This window comes from Scyliorhinus torazame, chromosome 11 (assembly GCF_047496885.1).
Source record: "Scyliorhinus torazame isolate Kashiwa2021f chromosome 11, sScyTor2.1, whole genome shotgun sequence".
NCBI classification, from domain to species: Eukaryota; Metazoa; Chordata; class Chondrichthyes; order Carcharhiniformes; family Scyliorhinidae; genus Scyliorhinus; species Scyliorhinus torazame.
The window spans coordinates 15,674,903-15,691,764 of NC_092717.1; the positions used below are offsets into that span (position 1 = coordinate 15,674,903).

The 16,862-nt window shown below is 56.6% G+C and overlaps 1 protein-coding gene across 1 annotated transcript in view; it reads left to right on the plus strand.

Moving 5' to 3' along the window:
• The first annotated feature begins 347 nt into the window (after positions 1–347).
• atp9b (ATPase phospholipid transporting 9B) overlaps positions 348–16,862 on the plus strand; it is a 412,539-nt gene continuing 396,024 nt past the window's right edge. The window contains exon 1 of the mRNA XM_072466981.1: positions 348–455. Coding sequence (XP_072323082.1) covers positions 352–455 — 104 coding nt within the window. The 5' untranslated portion in view covers positions 348–351. The remainder of the gene's footprint in view (positions 456–16,862) is intronic.

Consider the following 16,862-nt stretch of genomic DNA (forward strand, 5'->3'; position numbering starts at 1 on the left):
CCGGAATTGTAGAAGATTTTAGTTTAGACTGGCAGCATGGTTGGCGCAGGCTTGGAGGGCCAAAGGGCCTGTTCCTGTGCTGTACTTTTCTTTGTTCTTTGAAGAGCAACCGAGGTGGCGGGTGGAATTTGGCCGTGGAAGGCGAGAGCCCAGTTGGGATCTTTGCCCCGAGGGCAAGGGTGGGCTGGGCACACCTGCCTTGAGGACCTCTTTCTGGGGTCCAGGGGTGGGGGCTGGGGAATGGAGTGGATGAGGTTCTGGGGGGAAGGGAGAGTACAGATGACGTACCATGGCGATGATGTAGCATGGCGATGACGTAACGGCACGATGACGTAGTTGCCCGGGAGGATTATGGGAGGCGAACCTACCCACTTTAAGATGGCGGATAGTATTCCTTTACAGCCGGTGCGGAACCTGCAAAAGAGACAGGAATATTATCCGGGGAGACAGAGCAGGTATCGTCACTGCCTCCGTTCACACACTCACTCACACCGTGTCAGCTCAGCGAGCGCTCAGTCGGCACACAAAGGGATGGAGATGTTGCTGCTGGGATTTGGGGGTGGGGTAGGGGATGAGGAGCTATGGTCCCGGCTCCTTCCTTAACCTGTTCTCAGCCCCCTCCCCGCGCACTCTCGGCAACAGCTGGGAGCCGCTCCTCCTGTGCTGAGTCTCACTGAGTGCGGGGTCCGAGGCCTGGCTGGGAAGTGCCACCAACAGCCTCAGCTCATTACTCAGTGGGTATTTGTCTATATCTGTGTATGTCTGGCTCTCTCTATCTGTGTGTGTGTCTCTCTATCTGTGTGTGTGTCTCTCTATCTGTGTGTGTGTCTCTCTATCTGTGTGTGTGTGTGTCTCTCTGTGTGTGTGTGTGTGTCTCTCTATCTGTGTGTGTGTGTGTCTCTCTATCTGTGTGTGTGTGTGTCTCTCTATCTGTGTGTGTGTGTGTCTCTCTACATGTGTGTGTCTCTCTACATGTGTGTGTCTCTCTACGTGTATGTGTCTCGATGTGTGTGTGTCTCTCGATGTGTGTGTGTCTATCTCTGTGTGTGTGTGTGTCTATCTCTGTGTGTGTGTGTCTCTCTATCTCTGTGTGTGTGTGTCTCTCTATCTCTGTGTGTGTCTCTCTATCTGTGTGCGCGTTTCTGCCTGGGTGCGCGTTTCTGCCTGGGTGCGCGTTTCTGGTCTGGCCGCGCGTCTCTGGTCTGGCCGCGCGTCTCTGGTCTGGCCGCGCGTCTCTGGTCTGGCCGCGCGTCTCTGGTCTGGCCGCGCGTCTCTGGTCTGGCCGCGCGTCTCTGGTCTGGCCGCGCGTCTCTGGTCTGGCCGCGCGTCTCTGGTCTGGCCGCGCGTCTCTGGTCTGGCCGCGCGTCTCTGGTCTGGCCGCGCGTCTCTGGTCTGGCCGCGCGTCTCTGGTCTGGCCGCGCGTCTCTGGTCTGGCCGCGCGTCTCTGGTCTGGCCGCGCGTCTCTGGCCTGGCCGCGCGTCTCTGGCCTGGCCGCGCGTCTCTGGCCTGGCCGCGCGTCTCTGGCCTGGCCGCGCGTCTCTGGCCTGGCCGCGCGTCTCTGGCCTGGCCGCGCGTCTCTGGCCTGGCCGCGCGTCTCTGGCCTGGCCGCGCGTCTCTGGCCTGGCCGCGCGTCTCTGGCCTGGCCGCGCGTCTCTGGCCTGGCCGCGCGTCTCTGGCCTGGCCGCGCGTCTCTGGCCTGGCCGCGCGTCTCTGGCCTGGCCGCGCGTCTCTGGCCTGGCCGCGCGTCTCTGGCCTGGCCGCGCGTCTCTGGCCTGGCCGCGCGTCTCTGGCCTGGCCGCGCGTCTCTGGCCTGGCCGCGCGTCTCTGGCCTGGCCGCGCGTCTCTGGCCTGGCCGCGCGTCTCTGGCCTGGCCGCGCGTCTCTGGCCTGGCCGCGCGTCTCTGGCCTGGCCGCGCGTCTCTGGCCTGGCCGCGCGTCTCTGGCCTGGCCGCGCGTCTCTGGCCTGGCCGCGCGTCTCTGGCCTGGCCGCGCGTCTCTGGCCTGGCCGCGCGTCTCTGGCCTGGCCGCGCGTCTCTGGCCTGGCCGCGCGTCTCTGGCCTGGCCGCGCGTCTCTGGCCTGGCCGCGCGTCTCTGGCCTGGCCGCGCGTCTCTGGCCTGGCCGCGCGTCTCTGGCCTGGCCGCGCGTCTCTGGCCTGGCCGCGCGTCTCTGGCCTGGCCGCGCGTCTCTGGCCTGGCCGCGCGTCTCTGGCCTGGCCGCGCGTCTCTGGCCTGGCCGCGCGTCTCTGGCCTGGCCGCGCGTCTCTGGCCTGGCCGCGCGTCTCTGGCCTGGCCGCGCGTCTCTGGCCTGGCCGCGCGTCTCTGGCCTGGCCGCGCGTCTCTGGCCTGGCCGCGCGTCTCTGGCCTGGCCGCGCGTCTCTGGCCTGGCCGCGCGTCTCTGGCCTGGCCGCGCGTCTCTGGCCTGGCCGCGCGTCTCTGGCCTGGCCGCGCGTCTCCGGCCTGGCCGCGCGTCTCCGGCCTGGCCGCGCGTCTCCGGCCTGGCCGCGCGTCTCCGGCCTGGCCGCGCGTCTCCGGCCTGGCCGCGCGTCTCTCTCTCGCTCTCTCTCTGTCTGGCCGCGCGTCTCTCTCTCGCTCTCTCGCTCTCTCTCTGTCTGGCCGCGCGTCTCTCTCTCGCTCTCTCGCTCTCTCTCTGTCTGGCCGCGCGTCTCTCTCTCGCTCTCTCTCTGTCTGGCCGCGCGTCTCTCTCTCGCTCTCTCTCTGTCTGGCCGCGCGTCTCTCTCTCGCTCTCTCTCTGTCTGGCCGCGCGTCTCTCTCTCGCTCTCTCTCTGTCTGGCCGCGCGTCTCTCTCTCGCTCTCTCTCTGTCTGGCCGCGCGTCTCTCTCTGTCTGGCCGCGCGTCTCTCTCTCGCTCTCTCTCTGTCTGCGCGCGCGTCTCTCTCTCGCTCTCTCTCTGTCTGCGCGCGCGTCTCTCGCTCTCTCTCTGTCTGCGCGCGCGTCTCTCGCGCTCTCTCTGCGCGCGCGTCTCGCGCTCTCTGCGCGCGCGTCTCTCTCTCGCTCTCTCTCTGCGCGCGCGTCTCTCTCTCGCTCTCACTGTCTGCGCGCGCGTCTCTCTCTCGCTCTCTCTATCTGTGTGCGTCGCTCTCTCGCTCTCTCTCTATCTGTGTGCGTCGCTCTCTCGCTCTCTGTGTGCGTCGCTCTCTCGCTCTCTGTGTGCGTCGCTCTCTCGCTCTCTGTGTGCGTCGCTCTCTCGCTCTCTGTGTGCGTCGCTCTCTCGCTCTCTGTGCGTCGCTCTCTCGCTCTCTGTGTGCGTCGCTCTCTCGCTCTCTGTGTGCGTCGCTCTCTCGCTCTGTGCGTCGCTCTCTCGCTCTCTGTGTGCGTCGCTCTCTCGCTCTCTGTGTGCGTCGCTCTCTCGCTCTCTGTGTGCGTCGCTCTCTGTGTGTCGCTCTCTCGCTCTCTGTGTGCGTCGCTCTCGCTCTGTGTGTGCGTCGCTCTCGCTCTGTGTGTGCGTCGCTCTCGCTCTGTGTGTGCGTCGCTCTCGCTCTGTGTGTGCGTCGCTCTCGCTCTGTGCGTCGCTCTCGCTCTGTGTGTGCGTCGCTCTCGCTCTGTGTGTGCGTCGCTCTCGCTCTGTGTGTGCGTCGCTCTCGCTCTGTGTGTGCGTCGCTCTCGCTCTGTGTGTGCGTCGCTCTCGCTCTGTGTGTGCGTCGCTCTCGCTCTGTGTGTGCGTCGCTCTCGCTCTGTGTGTGCGTCGCTCTCGCTCTGTGTGTGCGTCGCTCTCGCTCTGTGTGTGCGTCGCTCTCGCTCTGTGTGTGCGTCGCTCTCGCTCTGTGTGTGCGTCGCTCTCGCTCTGTGTGTGCGTCGCTCTCGCTCTGTGTGTGCGTCGCTCTCGCTCTGTGTGTGCGTCGCTCTCGCTCTGTGTGTGCGTCGCTCTCGCTCTGTGTGTGCGTCGCTCTCGCTCTGTGTGTGCGTCGCTCTCGCTCTGTGTGTGCGTCGCTCTCGCTCTGTGTGTGCGTCGCTCTCGCTCTGTGTGTGCGTCGCTCTCGCTCTGTGTGTGCGTCGCTCTCGCTCTGTGTGTGCGTCGCTCTCGCTCTGTGTGTGCGTCGCTCTCGCTCTGTGTGTGCGTCGCTCTCGCTCTGTGTGTGCGTCGCTCTCGCTCTGTGTGTGCGTCGCTCTCGCTCTGTGTGTGCGTCGCTCTCGCTCTGTGTGTGCGTCGCTCTCGCTCTGTGTGTGCGTCGCTCTCGCTCTGTGTGTGCGTCGCTCTCGCTCTGTGTGTGCGTCGCTCTCGCTCTGTGTGTGCGTCGCTCTCGCTCTGTGTGTGCGTCGCTCTCGCTCTGTGTGTGCGTCGCTCTCGCTCTGTGTGTGCGTCGCTCTCGCTCTGTGTGTGCGTCGCTCTCGCTCTGTGTGTGCGTCGCTCTCGCTCTGTGTGTGCGTCGCTCTCGCTCTGTGTGTGCGTCGCTCTCGCTCTGTGTGTGCGTCGCTCTCGCTCTGTGTGTGCGTCGCTCTCGCTCTGTGTGTGCGTCGCTCTCGCTCTGTGTGTGCGTCGCTCTCGCTCTGTGTGTGCGTCGCTCTCGCTCTGTGTGTGCGTCGCTCTCGCTCTGTGTGTGCGTCGCTCTCGCTCTGTGTGTGCGTCGCTCTCGCTCTGTGTGTGCGTCGCTCTCGCTCTGTGTGTGCGTCGCTCTCGCTCTGTGTGTGCGTCGCTCTCGCTCTGTGTGTGCGTCGCTCTCGCTCTCGCTCTGTGTGTGCGTCGCTCTCGCTCTCGCTCTGTGTGTGCGTCGCTCTCGCTCTCGCTCTGTGTGTGCGTCGCTCTCGCTCTCGCTCTGTGTGTGCGTCGCTCTCGCTCTCGCTCTGTGTGTGCGTCGCTCTCGCTCTCGCTCTGTGTGTGCGTCGCTCTCGCTCTCGCTCTGTGTGTGCGTCGCTCTCGCTCTCGCTCTGTGTGTGCGTCGCTCTCGCTCTCGCTCTGTGTGTGCGTCGCTCTCGCTCTCGCTCTGTGTGTGCGTCGCTCTCGCTCTCGCTCTGTGTGTGCGTCGCTCTCGCTCTCGCTCTGTGTGTGCGTCGCTCTCGCTCTCGCTCTGTGTGTGCGTCGCTCTCGCTCTCGCTCTGTGTGTGCGTCGCTCTCGCTCTCGCTCTGTGTGTGCGTCGCTCTCGCTCTCGCTCTGTGTGTGCGTCGCTCTCGCTCTCGCTCTGTGTGTGCGTCGCTCTCGCTCTCGCTCTGTGTGTGCGTCGCTCTCGCTCTCTCTCTGTGTGTGCGTCGCTCTCGCTCTCTATCTGTGTGTGCGTCGCTCTCGCTCTCTATCTGTGTGTGCGTCGCTCTCGCTCTCTATCTGTGTGTGCGTCGCTCTCGCTCTCTATCTGTGTGTGCGTCGCTCTCGCTCTCTATCTGTGTGTGCGTCGCTCTCGCTCTCTATCTGTGTGTGCGTCGCTCTCGCTCTCTATCTGTGTGTGCGTCGCTCTCGCTCTCTATCTGTGTGTGCGTCGCTCTCGCTCTCTATCTGTGTGTGCGTCGCTCTCGCTCTCTATCTGTGTGTGCGTCGCTCTCGCTCTCTATCTGTGTGTGCGTCGCTCTCGCTCTCTATCTGTGTGTGCGTCGCTCTCGCTCTCTATCTGTGTGTGCGTCGCTCTCGCTCTCTATCTGTGTGTGCGTCGCTCTCGCTCTCTATCTGTGTGTGCGTCGCTCTCGCTCTCTATCTGTGTGTGCGTCGCTCTCGCTCTCTATCTGTGTGTGCGTCGCTCTCGCTCTCTATCTGTGTGTGCGTCGCTCTCGCTCTCTATCTGTGTGTGCGTCGCTCTCGCTCTCTATCTGTGTGTGCGTCGCTCTCGCTCTCTATCTGTGTGTGCGTCGCTCTCGCTCTCTATCTGTGTGTGCGTCGCTCTCGCTCTCTATCTGTGTGTGCGTCGCTCTCGCTCTCTATCTGTGTGTGCGTCGCTCTCGCTCTCTATCTGTGTGTGCGTCGCTCTCGCTCTCTATCTGTGTGTGCGTCGCTCTCGCTCTCTATCTGTGTGTGCGTCGCTCTCGCTCTCTATCTGTGTGTGCGTCGCTCTCGCTCTCTATCTGTGTGTGCGTCGCTCTCGCTCTCTATCTGTGTGTGCGTCGCTCTCGCTCTCTATCTGTGTGTGCGTCGCTCTCGCTCTCTATCTGTGTGTGCGTCGCTCTCGCTCTCTATCTGTGTGTGCGTCGCTCTCGCTCTCTATCTGTGTGTGCGTCGCTCTCGCTCTCTATCTGTGTGTGCGTCGCTCTCGCTCTCTATCTGTGTGTGCGTCGCTCTCGCTCTCTATCTGTGTGTGCGTCGCTCTCGCTCTCTATCTGTGTGTGCGTCGCTCTCGCTCTCTATCTGTGTGTGCGTCGCTCTCGCTCTCTATCTGTGTGTGCGTCGCTCTCGCTCTCTATCTGTGTGTGCGTCGCTCTCGCTCTCTATCTGTGTGTGCGTCGCTCTCGCTCTCTATCTGTGTGTGCGTCGCTCTCGCTCTCTATCTGTGTGTGCGTCGCTCTCGCTCTCTATCTGTGTGTGCGTCGCTCTCGCTCTCTATCTGTGTGTGCGTCGCTCTCGCTCTCTATCTGTGTGTGCGTCGCTCTCGCTCTCTATCTGTGTGTGCGTCGCTCTCGCTCTCTATCTGTGTGTGCGTCGCTCTCGCTCTCTATCTGTGTGTGCGTCGCTCTCGCTCTCTATCTGTGTGTGCGTCGCTCTCGCTCTCTATCTGTGTGTGCGTCGCTCTCGCTCTCTATCTGTGTGTGCGTCGCTCTCGCTCTCTATCTGTGTGTGCGTCGCTCTCGCTCTCTATCTGTGTGTGCGTCGCTCTCGCTCTCTATCTGTGTGTGCGTCGCTCTCGCTCTCTATCTGTGTGTGCGTCGCTCTCGCTCTCTATCTGTGTGTGCGTCGCTCTCGCTCTCTATCTGTGTGTGCGTCGCTCTCGCTCTCTATCTGTGTGTGCGTCGCTCTCGCTCTCTATCTGTGTGTGCGTCGCTCTCGCTCTCTATCTGTGTGTGCGTCGCTCTCGCTCTCTATCTGTGTGTGCGTCGCTCTCGCTCTCTATCTGTGTGTGCGTCGCTCTCGCTCTCTATCTGTGTGTGCGTCGCTCTCGCTCTCTATCTGTGTGTGCGTCGCTCTCGCTCTCTATCTGTGTGTGCGTCGCTCTCGCTCTCTATCTGTGTGTGCGTCGCTCTCGCTCTCTATCTGTGTGTGCGTCGCTCTCGCTCTCTATCTGTGTGTGCGTCGCTCTCGCTCTCTATCTGTGTGTGCGTCGCTCTCGCTCTCTATCTGTGTGTGCGTCGCTCTCGCTCTCTATCTGTGTGTGCGTCGCTCTCGCTCTCTATCTGTGTGTGCGTCGCTCTCGCTCTCTATCTGTGTGTGCGTCGCTCTCGCTCTCTATCTGTGTGTGCGTCGCTCTCGCTCTCTATCTGTGTGTGCGTCGCTCTCGCTCTCTATCTGTGTGTGCGTCGCTCTCGCTCTCTATCTGTGTGTGCGTCGCTCTCGCTCTCTATCTGTGTGTGCGTCGCTCTCGCTCTCTATCTGTGTGTGCGTCGCTCTCGCTCTCTATCTGTGTGTGCGTCGCTCTCGCTCTCTGTCCTCATGAGGGGCGAAATCCTGCGGTTTCAAGCCCCACTCCCCAGAGGCTGGAGCCCCCGAACATTAAAGCCTGGGCTGGAGGAGCGCCGTGCTGTCTGAGGTGCCCTCCCCCTTCCGCTTTGATTGCGTGGGCATCATGGGCTATCATTGATCATCTGCCAACAGTCACCAATGTGGTTGGCATTAGATGTTAAACTGAGACCTGTCTGCCCCTCGAGTGGACTTAAAGGATCCTGCGGCACTATTTCGAAGAAAAGTAGCAGAATTACCCCGGTGTCCTGACCAATATTTATCCTTGGATTGACATCACCTCAACAGGCCCTGTTTGGTCTTTCACACATTGCTATTTGTGGGATCTTGCTGTCTGGAAATTGGTGGTGGCTTTACCCACATTACAATGATGACAACACTTTTGAAGTACTTAATTGGCTGTAAAGTGTGTTGAGATGTACAGTGGCTGTAAAAGGTGTCACATAAATACACCTCTTACAACCATTCTGAAGAAGAGTCATATTGGACTCAAAACGTTGACTTTCTCTCTCCCCAGATACTTCCAAACCTAGACTTTTTAGCACTTTCTGGTTTCACTTTCTATAAATGCAAATTTTAACTTAAACCTCATCCCATGATTGGGCTTGTGATGAGGCCGTTGTCTTTTGGCCTCCTGAATTGCTGTTCCATCGCTCTGCTAGAAAGTTGGCACCAAGCTCTTCCCTCGCCTCTTCATTAGGTGTTGTTTGAGGTGGGGGTTGGTTTGCAGGAGGTTGCAGAAACATTGCAGTAGCCCACCCATGTTTCTGCATTATAAAAGCAAAGCAAACTAAGGTTTATATGGATACCGGTTACTTTGTAAACTTTTGAATGCGGTTATTGTGTACCGTAGAATTATCCTGGGAAGTGCACCAATTGTACAGTGTCGTTTTATGGTTAATTTTGAAGCATAGTTTATCAATGCTGGTGAAATGACAGATTTACGATCAAAAAGTGAAATCACAAATTATTTAACTAGATGAAATGGTGCTTGTTTATAATTGCAAGCAATATTTTTTAAAACCCTTGATCTATATAAAAGCAGTTTTTGCCACATTTATCAACAAGCAAGATCATTCATTCTCTTTTGCAGGGCAGAGGTCTGAAAATAGAAATAACATAGTCACTTTATTTGACTGATATTTGTATATAATAGACCACACATGGTAATGTGCTTTTGAGTTTAATGGGATGAAGGGGCTATTCCCATAATGCTTTCTTATGGGTAAGTGAATGGTATTAGGATTGTTTGTTTGTGCAGAAGGTAAACATAGATTTGGATTGGTTGGACTGAATCATCTGTTGTGTGTTGTGACTTCTGTGATTCGAAGTATAATTTACGTGCCTGTTGATTGGTTCAGTGTTTTAAAATGACTAGTCAGAAAGATAATGAAGCATAAAACTGTTAAAGTATTGTGGTGCACATGTACAGAAAATAGAATTATTGCAAACTTGGTATTTGCCATTCAATAGGCTGGTTTAATATGAGAAGTTCATGCCACCAGCAAGAGACCAGCAAGAGAGAGACAATAGTTTTGAGATTACCCTGAGATTTTCAAACCAGGTAGATAGAAGGCAGTATATAATATTGATGTATATTGTATGAAAGTACTGTTTGGTATTTAACGTGAAAGTTAGATAGTTAAAATGTGCCAGAGGATAATCTTAATATTGCTATGTTTTAATTTTTTGAGTGCATAAGCATCTTGTTAGTTCCTTCTTGGGAAACCAAAGAAAAGATAATTGGAAAATCCAATTTTCTGGGGCAGCACGGTGGCGCAGTGGTTAGCATTGCTGCTCACAGTGCCGAGGTCCCAGGTCCGATCCCGGCTCTGGGTCACTGTCCGTGCGGAGTTTGCACATTCTCCCCGTGTTTATGTGGGTTTCGCCCCCACAAATCAAAGATGAGCAGGGTAGGTGGATTGGCCACATTAAATTGTAAGAAAATGAATTGGGTACTCTAAATTTTTTTTTTAAAAATCCAATTGTTTGTGTGTGTTCATTGCACGTTTTTATTTTACTGGTGCAAAACAATCCCTTTGCCTTTGTTGTCTCGTTTCAAACAATCTTCCGTCTACAGTCACTTTTGACCTGTGAGGGATTTTACTTGTTTTCAACCAGCTACAATGGCTTGTACATGCCCAACCGCTCACTGTGAACAATGGCAAGTGCCATTGTGTAGTACAGATGTTTGTGGCTGGACTAAGTGGTTTTGGCCGAGGCATGTTTTAGAATCCCTACAGTGCGGAAGGAGGCTATTCAACCCACTTGAGTCTCCACCGACTCTCTGAAAGAGCACTCTACCTAGGCCCACTCTCCTCTCCCTTTCCCCATAATCCCATAACTCCACCTAACCTTTGGACACTAAGGAACAATTTAAAATGCACGTAACCTGCACATCATTGGACTGTAGGAGGAAACCGGAGCACCTGGAGGAAACCCATGTAGTCACAGGGAGAATGTGCAAACTCGATGCATAGTTACCCAAGATTGGAATTAAACCCGGGTCCCTGGCGCTGTGAGGCAGCAGTGCTAACCACTGTGTCACCATGCCGTTCCTAACAATTAAATATGGAGTGAGTATTTTGCTTGTGTCATTGAACATCCAGACTGACATTACAATAGTTTCACAAACTGCATTCACAAAATCAGCATGCATGAGCTACATTCCATTTAATTTCTGTTGGTAGATTAGTGACTTTACTCAAACCAGTGATTTTCTAACCGGTTTAGCAATTTTGGTTTCATCATGATCAGCCTTGGTTAAAGTCAGTTTGTCAAGGTTGTGACAGATGGTAGCTTTATTTAAAAATGTATATTGAGTGTGCTTGTTTTTAAAAAATTTACAGTACTCCATTCTTTTCTTCCAACTTAAGGTGCAATTTAGTATGGCCAATTCACCTATCCTGCACATCTTTTTGAGTTGTGGGGGTGAGACCCACGCAGACACTGGGAGAATGTGCAAACTCCTCACGGACAGTGACCCGAGGCCAGGGTCGAACCCGGGTGTGCTTGTGTTAAGCTATTGGCGAAGTTGTTTCCTAATTTCAACCTGCATTCTTTTCTCCAAATTCATGTATCTTCTTTATTGGGTCCTTTGGTTGATGCCAGCACTCGTGATTTTACTTACCTGTTATATGTTCTTCCATTCTCCATCTCAGCTCTCCTAACCCAGTTCCAAACTGAGTTTAAAAAAAAATAAAAAAAAATTTTTTATTAAAGGTTTTCATAAAATATCAATAACAAAATGAAAAAGAAACCCAACCGGGTTAAGTACAGAACACAATCCAGAAAAACAACCCTCCATACCCCCCCCCCCCCCCCCCATACATAAATAATAAATTAACATTAACACCCCGACTTAATACAACAAGTATATACACCCCCTCAGACCCTCTACCGCTCTGCCAGGAAGTCTAAGAACGGTTGCTACCGCCTAAAGAACCCTTGTACCGACCCTCTCAAGGCGAATTTCACCCTCTCCAACTTCATATAACCCCGCCATATCGTTGATCCAGGATTCCACACTTGGGGGCCTCGCATCCTTCCACTGAAGAAGAATCCTTCGCCGGGCTACCAGGGATGCAAAGGCCAGAATTCCGGCCTCTTTCGCCTCCTGCACTCCCGGCTCCTCTGCCACCCCAAATATTGCGAGCCCCCAGCCCGGTTTGACCCTGGATCCGACCACCCTCGACACCGTCCTCGCTACACCCTTCCAAAATTCCTCCAGTGCTGGGCATGCCCTGAACATATGGGTGTGATTTGCTGGGCTCCCTGAGCACCTAACACACCTGTCCTCACCCCCAAAGAACCGGCTCATCCTTGTCCCGGTCATGTGTGCCCTGTGCAGCACCTTAAACTGTATGAGGCTGAGCCTCACGCACGATGAGGAAGAGTTCACCCTCCCCAGGGAATCTGCCCACGTCCCTTCCTCAATTTCCTCTCCCAACTCCTCCTCCCACTTACCTTTTACCTCCACCACCAAGGCCTCCTCCTCCTCCTGCATCACCTGGTAAGTTTCCGTGATCTTCCCCACTCCCACCCACCCCCCCGAGAGCACCCTGTCCTGTACTGTGTGTGGCCGTAGCCGCGGGAATTCCACCACCTGGCGCCTGGCAAACGCCCTTTCCTGTAAGTACCTGAAGGTGTTCCCCGGGGGGAGCCCGTACTTCTCCTCCAGCTCACCCAGGCTTGCGAACTTCCCGTCCACAAACAGGTCCTCCAACATTCGTATCCCTGCCGTGTGCCACCCCGCAAACCCTCCACCTGTTCGTCCTGGGGTAAACCGGTGGTTCCCCAGTAAGGGTCCCCGCCGAGGCCCCCACTCTTCCCCCCCCCCCCCCCCGTGCTGCCTCCACTACCCCCAAATTTTGAGGACAGCCGCCACCACCGGGCTCGTGGTATACCTCCTTGGAGAGAGCGGCAGCGGCGCCGTTGCCAGCGCCCCCAGACACGTACCCACACAAGACGCCGTCTCCAACCTCTTCCATGCAGCCCCCTCCCCCTCCATCACCCACTTGCGCACCATCATCGCATTGGCGGCCCAGTAGTATCCACAGCGCCAGTCCCCCTCTATCTCTACTCCGCTCTTGGAACACCCTTCTCACCCTTGGAGTCCCTCGCGCCCACACAAACCCCATTATACTCCTGTTAACCCGCCTGAAAAAAGCCTTCGGGATAAACACTGGGAGGCACTGGAACAGGAACAAAAACCTTGGGAGTACCGTCATTTTGATTGACTGCACCCTACCCGCCAAGGACAGCGGCAATGCGTCCCACCTCTTGAACTCCTCCTCCATATGCTCCACCAGCCTTGTAAAATTAAGCCTATGCAGGGCCCCCCAGCTCCTGGCCATCTGGACTCCCAGATACCTGAAGCTTCTCTCTGCCTTTTTTAGTGGGAGCTCGCCAATCCCCCTCTCCTGGTCCCCTGGATGAACCACGAACAGCTCGCTCTTCCCCATGTTGAGCTTGTACCCCGGAAAGTCCCCGAATTCCCTACGAATCCTCATTACCTCCTGCATTCCTCCCACCGGGTCTGCCACATACAGCAGCAGGTCGTCCGCATAAAGTGACACCCTATGCTCCTCCCCACCACGCACCAACCCCCCCCCCCCAGTTCCTTGACTCCCTCAGTGCCATAGCCAGGGGTTCAATCGCCAGTGCGAAGAGCAGGGGGGGATAAGGGACACCCCTGTCTCGTCCCTCGGTGCAACCGAAAGTACTCGGACCTCCTACTGTTTGTGGCCACACTCTCCATCGGGACCTCGTACAACAACCTAACCCACCTGACAAACCCTTCCCCAAACCCAAACCTCTTCAGCACCTCCCACAGGTACCCCAACTCTACCCTATCGAAGGCTTTCTCAGTATCCATTGCCACCACTATCTCCGCCTCCCCCTCCCTCGCCGGCATCATAACGTTCAAAAGCCTCCGCACATTCGCGTTCAACTGCCTCCCCTTCACAAACCCCGTCTGGTCTTCATGGATGATCTGCGGCACACAATCCTCAATCCTCGTGGCTAAGACCTTCGCCAGCACCTTGGCATCTACATTTAGCAAGGAAATCGATCTGTAAGACCCACACTGCAGGGGATCCTTGTCCTGCTTCAGGATCAAGTAGATCAGTGCCCGGGACATCGTCGGGGGCAAAGCCCCCCCTCCCTTGCCTCATTGAAGGTCCTAACTAACAGAGGGCCCAACAGGTCCATATATTTTTCATAGAATTCGACCGGGAAACCGTCCGGCCCCGGTGCCTTCCCCGCCTGCATGCTTCCTATCCCTTTGATCAGCTCCTCCAGCCCAATCGGGGCCCCCAATCCCACCACCAGTCCCTCTTCCACCTTTGGAAACCTCAATTGGTCCAGGAAGCGGCCCATCCCTCCCTCTTCCTATGGGGGCTCGGATCGGTGCAATTCCTCGTAGAAGTCCCTGAAGACCCCATTGATGCCAGTTCCACTCCGCACCACACTCCCTCCCCTGTCCTTAACTCCCCCGTTCTCCCTAGCTGCGTCCCGCTTCCGAAGCTGATGTGCCAGCATCCGGCTCGCCTTTTCCCCATACTCGTAAATCGCCCCCTGTGCCTTCCTCCACTGCACCTCCGCCTTCCTGGTGGTCACCAGGTCGAATTCGGCCTGGAGGCTGCGCCTTTTCCTCAACAATCCTTCCTCTGGCTCCTCCGCATACCTCCTGTCTACCCTCACCATCTCCTCCACCAGCCTCTCCCTCTCCTCCCGCTCCTTGTGGGCCCTAATGGAGATCAGCTCTCCCCTCACCACTGCCTTCAGTGCCTCCCATACCATCCCCACTCAGACCTCCCCGTTGTCGTTGGTCTCCAGGTACCTCTCTATACTTCCTCGGACCCGCTCGCTCACCACCTCCTCCGCCAACAGCCCCACTTCAAAGCGCCACAGTGGGCGTTGGTCCCTCTCCTCCCCCATCTCCAAGTCCACCCAATGTGGGGCGTGGTCCGAAATGGCTATTGCCGAATACTCAGTATCCTCAACTCTTGCTATCAACGCCGTACTCAAGATGAAAAAGTCGATTCGGGAATAAGCCTTGTGGACATGTGAGAAGAATGAAAATTCCCTAGCCCCCGGCCGTACAAATTTCCAAGGGTCCATCCCTCGCATCTGGTCCATAAACCCCCTCAGCACTCGAGCCGCCGCTGGCTTCCTACCCGTCCTAGACCTGGAGCGATCCAGTGCCGGATGCAGCACTGTGTTAAAGTCTCCCCCCATTATCAGGCCCCCCACTTCCAAGTCTGGGATCCAACCCAACATACGGCGCATAAAACCCGCATCGTCCCAGTTCGGGGCATACACATTGACCAGTACCACCCTCTCTCCCTGCAACTTTACCAGTTACCATTATGTACCTGCCGCCATTATCTGCCACAATGCTCGACGCCTCAAACGTCCCACCAAGGGCGCCACCCCTCGATTTTTGGCATCCAACCCCGAGTGAAACACCTGACCTACCCACCCGTTCCTCAATCTTACAAAGTCTGCTACCTTCAGGTGTGTCTCCTGGAGCATAACCATATCCGCCTTGAGCCCCTTCAGGTGCGCGAACACGTGGGCCCGCTTAACCGGCCCATTCAATCCCTTTACATTCCAGGTTATCAGCCAGATCAGGGGGCTACCCGCGCCCCCTCCCCCGCCGACTAGCCATGACCCCTCCTCGGCCAGCCACGTGCCCACATCCGGCTCGTTCCCCACAGCGGCATACCCCCGTCTCGACCCCCCCCCCCCCCCCCCCCCCCCCCCCACTCGCTCCAGCTCCTTGACCATAGCAGCAGCAACTCGATCCCCCCCCCTCCCCGGCTAGGACCCATCCTAGCTGACTTACTCTTTCCCCCCCCGCATTGCACTTCTGCACGTCAGCTGACTCCTGCTGACCCCGGCCACTCCTGCCTCTCCTTCGACTCCTCCCATTGTTGTGGCACACCCTCCTCTCCCGTCCCCATCCTTAGGCTCTCCCCCTCCCCCTTCTGTTCTAAACGTGGGAAACAACCCTCGCTTCCCCGCCCCGGCCTCGCCCCCTCCAGTCTTCAGCGCGGGAAAAAGCCCGCGCTTTCCACCTACCAGGCCCCCGCCACCTCTGACGCAGCTCCTTTTACAGGCCCGATCCCCTTACCCCTGACTCGGGCTTCCCCCTCCCCACGGGGCCCCATCCCACCTCCAAGTGCCCCCCGACCAACCCAACCAAAACAGTGCCCAACCCGCCCCAGCCACCCTCACCGACCCAAAAGAGAAAAAACACAAAGAAAAAGAAACCCGGAGTGATACAAAGGCCCCCCCCCCTCGAAACAAAAATATACACAGCATGTCAACCGCAGTCCCCAATCGCCCGTCCCGACCCTCAATCTGTGTCCAACTTCTCGGCCTGAACAAAGGCCCATGCCTCCTCCGGAGACTCAAAATAATGGTGCTGGTCCTTGTAGGTAACCCACAGTCGCGCCGGCTGCAACATGCCAAACTTCACCCCCTTCCTGTGCAGCACCGCCTTTGCTCGATTGTACCCGGCCCTCCTCTTCGCCACCTCCACACTCCAGTCCTGATATATCCGAACCTCCGCGTTCTCCCACCTGCTGCTCCTCTCCTTGGCCCACCTGAGCACACACTCCTGATCGACGAACCGATGGAACCTCACCAGCACCGCCCGCGGAGACTCGTTAGCCTTGGGCCTCCTCGCCAGCACTCTATAGGCCCCTTCCAGCACCAGGGGCCCCTGGAAGGACCCTGCTCCCATCAGCGAGTTCAACATGGTGACACATAGGCCCCCACGTCCGGCCCCTCCAGCCCCTCCGGGAGGCCCGGAATCTGCAGATCCTTCCGCCTCGACCGATTCTCCATCTCCTCGAACCGCTCCAGCCATTTCTTGTGGAGCGCCTCGTGCGCCTCCACCTTTACCGCCAGGCCTAAGATCTCGTCCTCATTGTCAGAGATCTTTTGTCGAGCCTCGCGGATCGCCACTCCCTGGGCCGTCTGTGTCTCCAGCAGTTTATCAATAGCTGCCTTCATCGGCTCTAGCAGGTCCGTTTTAATCTCTCTGAAGCAGCGCTGGATACCCTCCTGCTGCTCTTCCGCCCAGTGCATCCACGCTGCCTGGTCTCCGCCCGCCGCCATTTTGTCCTTCTTCCCTCGCACCTTCTTCGGGTCCACCACCACCTTTTTTGCCGCCCCGCTCCTAGTTGAAGCCATATACTGACGGGGAGCTGTTGTAGACTCCTTCCCACACCGGGAAACGTCGAAAAAGTGCCGTTGGGGGCCCTGAAAAGAGCCCAAAAGTCAGTTTTTGCGGGAGCCGCCGAATGTGCGACTTAGCTCCGCATAGCCACAACCGGAAGTCAGTTCCAAACTGAGTTAAAGAACATGCATATGTACGCAAACATTATATGGTATCCATGATGGCTTTGATTAGTGAGTAGTTGGTGTGAAATCTGGTATTCATAGATTTGGTTGAGTGTGAAGTTAATATTTTGAAATAAATTTAGAGTACCCAATTCTTTTTTTTCCCAATTAAGGGGCAATATAGCGTGGCCAATCCACCTACCCTGCACATCTTTGGGTTGTGGGGGTGAGACCCACGCAGACAAGGGGAGAATGTGCGTTATATTGTTAATATTGACATGCTAATTTAGCATATCTCCGTGACCTATCCTTGATATTGGTTTTATTAAATCAGTGCTAATTCTGAACTTGTAATTTGTGTCAAAACTGACACCTCACTGTCAGGCTAAGTGAGCAATTACTGATGTGGAAAGGTTCATTTTTCTGTTTTGCCAAGACTTGGGCCGAAGGGGGAGATGGTG